Source organism: Sinocyclocheilus anshuiensis, unplaced genomic scaffold, assembly GCF_001515605.1.
Source record: "Sinocyclocheilus anshuiensis isolate Anshui unplaced genomic scaffold, SAMN03320099.WGS_v1.1 scaffold741, whole genome shotgun sequence".
Taxonomy (NCBI): Eukaryota; Metazoa; Chordata; class Actinopteri; order Cypriniformes; family Cyprinidae; genus Sinocyclocheilus; species Sinocyclocheilus anshuiensis.
In genome coordinates, this window is record NW_015539867.1 from 416127 (window position 1) to 427849 (window position 11723).

An 11723-nucleotide genomic window follows, 5' to 3' on the forward strand; every position below is an offset into this window, starting at 1 on the left:
TTTCATGATGCTGTTAGAACATACTAAACTAAACCTAACATATTCTTTATTATATTTTATAATATATAATGAACACAAATATGATTATCGTAGACTCTGAGATCTACACATTGTATACATGCAAAATTCATGGTTCTGACCTTAATATCAGCAAAATTGCACAACTGTAACATTTGTAACACTCAAGTCAATTTGCAAAGCAACTCCTTTAAAATTTGCAAGGTAACTTAGGAAAATAAAGGGGGAAAAAACAGAACAGCTACAGTACAAAGAGCAAACACCTAATTTACCCATTCTCACAGGGTATTTACATGTACAGTATTTGACAGACATTTGAAGAAAATGTCAGTTAACTCACTACTTTCATGATACAGGGAAAACAGTTTAGTAAAATTTAGACACCCACGCTATTCACATTTCCTCTACTGGTGTATATTTAAAATTCATTTTAGTATTCATTTTTAAAATGATGATGCTTAAACAGAGTTAAGCCCTACTACAAACCAAAAAAATAATACTAAAGAATAGTATTAATTTCATTCAAATACATATAACAAACAGTCCAGCACAGCCCTCAAAAGTCTGTTCTACTACTGCAGAGCTCTAAACCACAAGCTTGTCTTGATTTGAGACGTGAGTATCTTCTACAGGAAATTATTGGAGAGTAGAGCTGCCACATAAGTTTTTGAATTTACCCATAATTGCGTTATGACACACCTTTTTCCATGCGGAGCACCACAGTCCACAATGTTCATCATTGTTTATGCACACTGCACACACTAGGTCGCATAGTTTTCGATATGCCTGCCCTCTGTAACTCACAATGAGTTACTGCCAGCCCAGTGGCGGATGCAGGCCTGGCTGCAGAGGGAAGCTCGAGCCAGCGGCTGCAGGGTAGTTCGTGAATCCATTCGGCTGGGGAGGGTAACTGTCGAGCGCTGATGCAGAGTGAGCCTGCAATCACACACACAAAACAAACATTTGCATAGAGTAGCAAATTCTTCTAAAATATTTTGCTCGTTATCATAATAGCAGGCATAATAATAACAACATCCAGTGGCCCTTTAATGATCAAACAAAGAGCCACAACCTCCGATCAATATATAGATACCTGCAAATAGGCATGGGCCAGTATGCGATTTTGACGGTATGATAACCTTAAGCAACAATATCACGGTTTCGCGGTATCACGGTATTGTCGTTACAGCTCTAAAATGTGTTATTTTTAAATGACTGGGTAAAAAAAAAAAACTTTTTTCCACTGAACACAATATATTTTGTTTTTGAGCAATATACAGAATATTAGGAACAGTAGAATTTGTTTATTTTTTCTTTGATTTGTTTCCTAAAAAGAAAAATAAAGACTGACATCTTTATTTAGACTAGCTTTGTGAAATTATACTACATGACTGAACGAAGCAAACGGCAGAAGCTCTGAATGAGATGCAGAGTCACTCTCTGACAGCAGGAGGTGCTTCTGGAACACCAGATACGGCGGTGTATAGTTAAAAGCACATGTCCAGTTTTGTCTGAGTGAAGGAAATCCGCTTGCGGATTCTTGCGGTGAGATTCTTGCTCACGCATTACATGGATCGCATAACATTATGCGCTCTCGACATTTGTCATTAAGATCACGCTATAGAAACCGCTTAAAATTAAGTAAGGAGCAAAAATCTTGTCGAGCCCCTCGATTGGCTCCGATGTTTGGTGCGGATTATCTGGTAATGCGAGGCGTTCACCGATCGAATCTTCAAACGGTATAACGGAAAATATTAGCGGTTTTGAAACGTGACATTTTCAGTATACCTTGAAACCGGTAATCAGCCCATGCCTACCGGCAAATAAAGCTGCTCAATTATGACAAAAATCATAATCACGATTATTTTGGTCAGTCTTGTAATCACGGTTATTTGATACGATTATTAGTGGGTCATTGGATAGTGGAGACGGAGGAAACTGCATCTTGATGTTTTGTAGTAACACGACTGTCTGTATAATGTATCGAAAACGTATCACAACCGTAAGGAGAAAGAGAAGCGCTGGAGTGAAATCGCCTCAGTTTTGAACGTGGAGACATGAAAAACAGTGCATACCGCACAAACGGTATAACGGAAAATATTAGCGGTTTTGAAACGTGACATTTTCAGTATACCTTGAAACCGGTAATCAGCCCATGCCTACCGGCAAATAAAGCTGCTCAATTATGACAAAAATCATAATCACGATTATTTTGGTCAATACTGTAATCACGATTATTTAACACGATTATTAGTGGGCCATATAACAAAAATAAATACATTTAATCCAAGTCTAAAGCAATCAGTTAACAGCCTATAGAAATTGAATAATCAAATGTAAAATAAAACGGCAGTCTTCACTGTAATAATTAAACTTCCTTTGTTTCTTATTAAAGCTACAAAAGAACTTCTGTGAAGAACAGTAAGTGATTTGTCTTTGTCTTTTGTTGTTTGAGTAATATTAAGCCCACGGTCGGCAGCAAGAATATATTGCCCGCTGTCACTTTAAGAGCCGCACGGATCCAATTTACTGTTACACACGTATTTTCATTTTCATCTGTTAACATTCATTTATTACATAACCGACGAGGGTTTACGTGAATAATCACTAAGCGCCACATTTTGACACATTTTTGCGTGTATTTGACCATTTAGGCGTGCACCTTGAGCTAAAAGATGACTTTCCATTGCCGTGTTCTGTTCCATCTCTGAGCGTATATATCTTCCTGTGGAGCAGTGCAAGCTCTCTTTCACGCTTTTAAAAACATGAATAAATATACTTCTATAAATCAAGCACGTCCCATTTTGCAAAAGTCACGTTCATCTGTTAACATTCATTTATTACATAACCGACGAGGGTTTACGTGAATAATCACTAAGCGCCACATTTTGACACATTTTTGCGTGTATTTGACTGTTTAGGCCAGGGGTGTCAAACTCAATTCCTAGAGGGTCGCAAGCCCTGCAGAGTTTAGCTCCAACCCTAATTAAACACACCTGATCCAGCTAATCAGGTTCTTTAGACTTATTTGAAAACTACATGGTATGTGTGTTGGAGCAGGGTTGGAACTAAACTCTGCAGGGCTGCGGCCCTCCAGGAACGGAGTTTGACACCCCTGGTTTAGGCGCTTACGTTCAGCTAATAGATGACTTTAGATGTCCCTGTTCTGTTTCGTCTCTGAGTGCAAGCCTCCTGAGGAACAGCACAAGTTCTCGGAGCGCTTTTAAAAACATTAATAAATCTAATCAACTTTAATAACTCAAGCACGTCCCATTTTCCAAAAGTCACGTTACATGATTTTACTGATTTGCACGTGAAAATGGGCTTTTATGGACGAGTGAAAGCGCACTGCTGGAAAGGGGACGTAATGGGCCGCAATAATCATTTTATCTTGATTATTATATTTTCATAATCGTTGGAGTCCGAAATCGAAACTGAATTTCGATTAATTGCACTGCCCTACCTGCAAAAGAGCAGATTGCATGCCGGAGTTGTGAAGACCAGAGAGGGCAGCAGGAGATGCTGTCGTGGAGAAGCTGGGCATCCCGGGGGGGAAAGACAGCAGCCCTGGGAAAGCTGTACCTCCAGGGGCCTGGAGACTACCACTTAGCCTGAGTAACACATTAAGCAACATTGCATAGGCCTATTAATAATGCAGTTCTAATGATTATCTTACTAACACAAATAGAATGCACTTGTTTACTTAGTTGCACAATAATCTGTAATACTAAATTCAAAGCAAGCGTGCTATCTGAAAAGCTATCGCTCACTATAATTACGCTTCTTGACAGCAATAATTCACTTGTTATATTTTGCTGACAGACTTGGTATCTAAACTTCAAGTTAATCAACCATATGACCATAAAATATTTTTTGTGGCTATGGTTTACATTTGACAACTATGACAGTTTTTCCAGTATTTTCAAGGAGCACATATCACTCTGATAAAATGAAGAACAGAAAACATAGACTTTAGACTTTGCAGAGCATTTAAACCGGAAAATGTTAGTGACCTGCCTTGCTGACTACTACCTACATAGCCCTTCTAAGGCAGAATCCCAAGACAAAACTTCAAAAGTTACTTTATACTCGTTTAATTCCAATAGGTTTTCAGTACAGTAATTAAATACGCATACAATACATAATACACAAGCAGTGGATAAAACAGTCCATTAGTGATTCGACTGAACTATAGTTATTGATACTTTTTTCAATATTAAATTAAATATACACATAATCAACTTAAAAATAATCAAGCATAATTATGCTTCCTATATTTTAGAGAAGCCCTTGTGTTGTGTCTGCAGGAATGTAGTCCTCCAGGAGCAGGGTTTGCTACCCCTGCCCTAAATCAACCCTAGAATAGTACAATCAAACTTCGCTACTTGTTAATACTTCATAAAGTCATGCGACATAATTAAATAGAAAAAATTTACCCAGCCTGGCCAGCAAGGGCAGGGTTGAAGTTAGAGCTGAATGCAGAGGCGAATCCAGGAAGCACAGGAGAAGAGGAGGGAGCTCCTGCTGCGGCAGCTGCTGCGACTGCTGCTGCCTGGAGAGGTGCAACAGTGGCTACTGAGGAAGCGGCTCCTGAAAGCCCCATTAAGGAGGACAGCACTGGACTACCTGCTGCAGTGGGCCCTGAGCCTCCAAAACCTGGGAAAGCAGGGTTTGGGCCAGGAGGAAGACCCGGGAACACGGAGGGAGCTGTGGTCAATCCCAGGCCAAAGGGGGAGGGTGTGGAAGCGCTTGAGTGAGCCAGGCCAGAATATACAGATGAGACTGGAGGAGTAGGAGTGGATGGGGCGGAAATGGAGGACTGGGTTCCAGGGAAAGGAGACATTGCTGGAAAATGAGGAGTAGGGCTGCTTCCAGATTGAGAGCCCAGAGCTGAGTAAAGACTGTGGAGTTCAGCTACACCAGCAGTGCTGGGTAAAGAAGATTGTGGCGAGGTAGAACCATGGGCCATGCCCATGGGTCGGGCAAGAACAGTAGAGTTAGGCATTACTAGAGAGCTAAGAGAAGGGGTGCCCGAGCGGGAGGGACCTTTGAAAGCGGCAGGAACAGGACTGTTGCTTCCACTACCTCCGCCGTGCCGGGCCATGGAGCTGGCAATTTGCTCGCTAAACAAAGCAGGGCTACTCATGGCTGCCTGGGAGGTCAGTCCAGGAAAGGGCTTAGGACTTGGAGCCGCAGGCGGCACTGGCAATCCACCAACACCTTGCATGTTGGGAGTAGAGCGTCCAGGAGTGAGAGAGGACATCCCTGAGGGTGTGTAACTACGGATAACCGAATGTGACTGGGTAGAGGGAGCGCCAGGGAGTGAAAGTGCTAACTGGGAATCTGAGGAAGGAGGGTAACCCTTCATTGAGTGTAATCCCATAGCTCCATGAGGAGTCAAGGGGTCACCAGTTGCCCCGGGAGTAGATGTGAGTCCACCAGAAGGTGTTTCTGAGCGGGGCACACCGTGGAAGGGAGAAAGAGGGATGCTTGTACTTGGCCCGGGTGTTCCACAGGGTGTTCCAGATGGGGTATGACTTTTGATAACGGAAGGGGTGTTTCGACCAGAAGGGGGCATGCCAGGGAACGGAGAAGGAACTGGTGTGGTGTGGCCACTGGAGTTTGAGGCAACTTGGGGAGAGCCAGCTGTGAGAGGAGGCCCTTTGATGACTGAGGGTGAGGGGGCAGGAGTAGGGGAGGGGGTTCCAGGGTTTTGGGATGGGACCATGCCAGGAAAAACCGGAGTGATTGGTGTGGTAGGGTGAGGCTGGGAGGTGACAGGAGTAGATGCGGTGGAGTTATGAGGAGAGATAGCAGGTGTGCCGGAGATGTAGGCGGTTGGATTTTGTTGACTGACAGGTCGGCTGTAACCTGAAAATATGAAACAAGAAGAACAATGAAATATTAAAAAGAAGAAAGCTCTATGAAATGGGAAAGACAAAGGTATCACATGCATTTAAGTTTATTAATGTTGGATTTTAAAGGCGCATTAGAAAGAAAGCGAGAGAGAATTCAGGAAATCTCCCAATCCTCTAGCTGCACCTTAAGATGCACAATGCAGCAGAGCAAGCATTCACGATCTAAACATGGACTGACAATATATGACATAGCGCCCCCTTGTGATAAAATTAATTAGGCAAAATTGTTGCAGACCTATATTATAGAATTTTCTGGGTTCAATAGAAAATTTCAACTTGTCCCCTAGGTTTGTGAAAAAAAACAAGCAAACATCTTGGATGCAGTGAGACACTTACAATGATTTAAACTATTTAAGGTAATGCCAACAAGGCTTAAATATTATGTGTGTTAATATGAGACTTTCAAACATTTATGCCAAGATACATAAGAACCTTTCACAATAAGAAAAATTCTAATGTCGATTTTAGGCATTTTACTAAGTCAAGTCTAAAACATTAGTCTAACAATTAAAAATAAAATTTTTGCACATTTGTGCTCTCAAACTTGAAAGTGATTAGTGTAGTTTACTTCTATTGCAAGTGCCTTAAAGTAACAACTTTTTTTAGAACATTACATTCACACATAGACTCTGGAAAATCCAATATAATACACATTTTAGAATTTGTGCTCTCTATAATCAGTCGTGGCATACGGAAATGACCATATTAGATAAGTAAAGAAACCCCGGAGAGAGTTTTAAGCATGATCAAATTGCATGCTATAGGTGCTGCAGGCAGATTTAGAGCATGCTGTAGTGAGGTAGCGTCTACAGACAGCATTGCAGTCACAGCTGTTAAAGGCAGCACACAGCGCTAGCAACTGCACGTTGTACCTGCCAAATTGGGAGTGGCTCGGTAGGGTGGGGGTGGCACACTGGCAGTGATGACCCCACCCACTGACACCAGACCTGCGTTGTTGTACGCACCTAGGCAGCATCCGGAGAAGAGGGTAAGAACATTCTGCATCCTGGCATATGCATGGTCTACTGTTTCTTGTACATTAGGAAGATTATTACCCATACAATTTATTCTTGATCATTTTATTCTAATCTGAAGGAAAAGGGTCTTACTTGGAGCGATGGTTGCATGTGGCCTACATGGCGGGATAGGGTATGGCACAGGTCTGTGTGGATTGTACGTTGATGGTGACTTGCGGAAAAAGAGAGAAATGGATGTAATAAGAAATTTGTTCACTATTCAAGATCACATGATGGAATTCTTAGCCACTAATGAACTATCAGAAACATTCGAAGAACAAATATGTTTGGGCAGTAGCACCGGTCCATTAAAACATACCGGTTTGCTTGGTCCAAGGATGCGTGCAGCAATGCCCTTTCCATCCAGGGTTGCATCGTCTCCATCCTTTTTGGCAGGCAATCCCTTAAAAGTTCCAATAAAAGCCACAATTAATTTTAAAGAACTAAACGAAACAATATGCATTTACAAGGTATTTAATATATTTATTAAGTGAAGGAACTTACAGGGAATGTTCCAGTGACCTGGCTGGGTTTGCCTTTGGGGTAAGGGTTGCCTGGGATCATCCCACAGGATGAAATCATCGCCACTGGAGCTTTACATCCCACCTTACACACCTAAACAAATTACAGACATGTACTGCATTTAAATCCTCATTCATTCAATATAGCCTACACTTGGCCATGATGTAGTTTGTAAATTCACATGAACGAGTAAGTTTGACCTGCTCTAAGATTCTTCTTGCACGCTTCCTCTCAGCGAGGTGAGTACGGAACGCATCCTCCACGGGACGGTAATTTTGGGCATCAGAAATATTTCTGTAAAGTATACATTACATATTGCTTTGTCGCATTATATTCAATTTGTTTGGATATTTGCTGATGTGCATAATTTCTGTAGAGCGTAACTTACAGAGCTATGAGCTCTAGTACAATAATTCTGTCCTTTGAGAATGTGAAACAATTAAGGATGTTTGCAACCTTCGTTGTTGGAATTGCAACCATTTTCTGGAGGAAAAAAACATGTTATGCAGTTAAATTAAGTCATTTCACTCAACTAACAAGACTGTAGATGAATAAAATCAATAAGAAACAGAATTCTTACATGCTGCAGGGCTTTGACTGCCTTTACTTGTGGCTCTGCCCAGGAGAAGTATTTCAAAATGTCAATCACCTGAGGAAGGAAGTTTGACAGGTAAGTAGTTGCAAGATAACCGCAGAATTACAGTTCTCTACTGTAAGTATATCAGCATACCTGTTCACTGGAGAAATACCCATGAACCTGCTCTATAGCTTTGATTCGCTGATCTGTCAAAACACACTTCAGAACAAACAAGAATTACAGTATTAATATTATCCTCTGTTGCTTATTTAATAACCATAATCAACCAAACTGATTTCCAGAACAGACAACCTGTATTATGCAGCAAATATAAATGATACCTTTCTAATTTCGTCCAAGACGATATCAAAGGATTTCTTGTCCATCTTCTCTGTCGATGCTCTGATCACTGTATTGATTATCAATTCCTCCTATAGCATCTCAATGACGACCCTTCATTCACCTGCTGATGGGATACTTCTGCTGATGTAGTAGTCTTGTTATGTTTATTCACAGCATCAATGTTTGAATTCATCCAATTTTTTGCATATGATCTATCCTTTTAGTGAAGCCAGAATCATTTCGGAGAGGTTCAGCAGGTACAACAGAAGGCTAGCGGTCTCTTTAAGTTCAGGCTGGCATCATGACATGAGGAATAACAATAGTCCAGTGCTAAATCAGCACACTCCTCAAATGCACAATTCTTCACATATATGCATGTCTTTTATCGTGTTTGCACAATTACAAATTTCGCTGAAGTGACTGAAGATCATAGTTCACGCGGTAGTTTTGTTTATTTTGATATATCGTCGCTGTTTGTTGGGGTTTAGCAAAGATGCCAAAGACTGCAGTTCGTGTGCGACTTCCTTTGTCAGGACCCCGACATGAAAGAGTCTGTTTCTAAATACGCCTCAAGAGAAGTTGACATTATATCTTGAAATAAATGGCATTTTTCTAAACTATTTATAATTTATTATTCAAATACTAACTTATATTAAGGTTTTCGAGTTGTCATAAATACTGACAATTCTTTTTAAAGATAACAAACAAATTAGGTAGGTTTCAAATTCTCATAAATGGGGGACATTTAAATAAAATGGATACTATTAAGTTCATTTCTATGACTTTCTATAACACACATTAAAAGCAATGCGGGGAGAGTGAAGTTCTGAATGGATTTTCGTATTTTTCAAACAGGCGCGTTCCCGGACACCTAGGCGGAAGTAAACAGCTTCACGTTTAATATGCCCTAGTTCTGTTATTTATTTTTTATTATTTTGTTAAAAATGGACAGGTTTGTTTGGGCAAATGGGCTACTTGAGATGAACGAAACGTTAGTAATTCAGCAAAGAGGAGTGAGACTTTACGATGGGGAAGACAAGGTATTTATTCGTAGATAGTGTGGATTCAACTGAAAGTTATGAAATTACAACCATGTGGAAAATACTGACCTGACAATGATGTAAACATTACAGCTAAACACATGTATATTTTAGATGACGTTATTTAATGCTGTTGGAAAGAAATTGTAGAATTAGAAATGGGGTAATACAAAATATAATAATGAGTTATGCATCACTTGAATAGATAGTGTGTATAATAATGCTCCATATTATCCTGTTTCCATATTGACAGGCTAAACTTGATGTAGGAGTCGTTCTTCTCAGCACCCATCGCCTTCTCTGGAGAGACCAGAAGAATCATGTATGTCATCTTCAGTAACTTTTGCTGCTCTTACATAGGGTGACCATATGTCCTCTTTTTCCCGGACATGTCCTCTTTTTGGACCTAAAAAAATGCGTCCGGCCGGGATTTCTAAATCACCCAAAATGTCCGGGATTCGGCTTTCTATTGTTGCCATTCATTGTGTGCGTTTTTTTATTAAAGCCCTGCGAGGGACTGTTTTCTTAATACCGTTCCCGCTGAATTTCTGACCATTATCGCCCGCTCCCATGATTTTTTGTGTCCAGTGCTCCCGCAAACATTCTAATATTACATATAATTTTCGCGCATCAGGGAGCCACTATCAATATGCGGAGTATTTAAATCTCTTTTGAATGAGCACTCGCTGTTCACTTTCACTTGCAATCACGCGCACTCTGTGTAAAGGAAGATCAGATATTTGGCAATGAGCTCAGGATCTGTTGAGCAGCAAATCCTCCAGCATGGTCTGTCAGTCATCTCTCCTCTCATTCCGTGATCAGTCAAATCTGACTCCTGCAGCTCGTGCTGGATGCAGGGAAGTCTGCGTTTTTTTCCATGGAATTGGGCTACTTTTAAACTGTTGCCATGGGTTGATTTTAGGGCTGGGCGATATAGCTAAAAAATGTATCAACGATATAATGTTTCATATCGTTTGGCATAGATAATTATTGAAATTTTTTATAACCTTTTTTAAAACAAAGAGCAATAGAATTTTTTTTTTAATTTAACCACTGTATTTTTAAATTAACCCAATTTATTGAGACAAACAACAAATATTTTTTGTTTTAACAGTCAAACACAGCCTTTAAAAACATATGAGACGCAGTGAAAAGGAATAAACATCCATAAATTTGTGACGTGTTTTCTAAAAGTTTAAACTTTTAACTTTGCATGGTGAGACGCGAGTGCAACAGTCATATTTGTCCGTCTAAAAAAATGTGCTGAATTTGCGTTCTGTGTGAATGGCTTGGTTTCAGTTTTAACCTATTCACCATTTTCTACGCATTGAGCTACTATATTTCTCTAATATTTTGAATGAATAATGCAGCAACTGCACGTCTCGTGGGCTAGACTAACAAAACATTAAAATGCATCAACGTCACATACAGCATCATCACCGCATCTCGTGCTCCACTGATGACGCTCCCTGACACACACCTAACATTTGATTGTACTATTTTTGCATTCAAATGCAAATGTTTATTTTAAATTCGACTTATATTCATTCTTTACTCACAATCTCGTCATCACAGGCAGGCACAGCCCTCATGTTCGTGTTTGTGTGTGCTGTCTGCATCACTCATAGCACGTGCCTATATTGGGCGCTATATCGAACATTTTTTCTATCGTTATCGAAGAAGGTGTACCGTCTAGGGTTTGGCTTAGGGTTACTTGCATGTAATTGTGCATAATTAATTGTTATTATAAAAGTAAGTACATGTAACGTGTAACAAAGACACCTTAAAATAAAGTGTTACCAAATGTTACGTATATAGCTGCTGTCGGTGTCCTTAATGTTAATCCAAAAAATTAAAATAGAGAAAATCACTCACTGCTCTTTACTGAATTACTTTGTAGTTTTAATAAGAATTCATCTATATTTAAAATTATACAGTGAAGACTATGCAATGATATTTTACATTTGATAATTGGGTTTCTGTACCTGGACACCTAGGCCTACAAACTGGTTAACATTGTTTAATTTCTATCTTTGTTCTATTTATTTATTTGTGCTATTTGTGCTATTTCAAACAGGGCCCATGGGTACAACCTGCACCGGGGCCTCACAAACCCCAGCTACGGCCCCTACGGCCCTTATGATAAAACTGTGCTAGATGTTAAGTTTTGTGAAGGAGGGCCACTGGTAGGAAGCCTTTTAGCTAGATTTATGATCAATCTGCATAACAGTGACTGTAAAATATGTATTTTAGGTATGGAAATGACATATTTTGAGTTTTGATATACTTT

At 40.0% G+C, this 11723-nt stretch overlaps 2 protein-coding genes across 5 annotated transcripts in view; one reads left to right on the plus strand and one right to left on the minus strand.

Moving 5' to 3' along the window:
- Positions 1-94: 94 nt before the first annotated feature.
- The window catches only part of proser1 (proline and serine rich 1), a 14053-nt gene continuing 2424 nt past the window's right edge, over positions 95-11723 (minus strand). Inside the window, exons 2-13 of one of the 3 annotated variants that reach the window (XM_016481415.1) lie at positions 8393-8514; positions 8205-8270; positions 8055-8123; positions 7863-7957; positions 7675-7768; positions 7457-7567; positions 7272-7355; positions 7046-7124; positions 6809-6901; positions 4455-5889; positions 3482-3629; positions 97-954 (exon numbers count right to left, since the gene is read on the minus strand). In XM_016481415.1, the coding sequence (XP_016336901.1) occupies positions 829-954; positions 3482-3629; positions 4455-5889; positions 6809-6901; positions 7046-7124; positions 7272-7355; positions 7457-7567; positions 7675-7768; positions 7863-7957; positions 8055-8123; positions 8205-8270; positions 8393-8437 (2445 nt within the window). In that variant the 5' untranslated portion in view covers positions 8438-8514 and the 3' untranslated portion in view covers positions 97-828. Of the gene's footprint in view, positions 955-3481; positions 3630-4454; positions 5890-6808; positions 6902-7045; positions 7125-7271; positions 7356-7456; positions 7568-7674; positions 7769-7862; positions 7958-8054; positions 8124-8204; positions 8271-8392; positions 8998-11723 lie in introns of those variants that run through there. The other 2 variants (XM_016481414.1, XM_016481416.1) reach the window with 2 other exon arrangements.
- vps36 (vacuolar protein sorting 36 homolog) overlaps positions 9242-11723 on the plus strand; it is a 12654-nt gene continuing 10172 nt past the window's right edge. The window contains exons 1-2 of one of the 2 annotated variants that reach the window (XM_016481418.1): positions 9242-9433; positions 9687-9755. In XM_016481418.1, coding sequence (XP_016336904.1) covers positions 9338-9433; positions 9687-9755 — 165 coding nt within the window. In that variant the 5' untranslated portion in view covers positions 9242-9337. The remainder of the gene's footprint in view (positions 9434-9686; positions 9756-11723) is intronic. The other variant, XM_016481417.1, reaches the window with a different exon arrangement.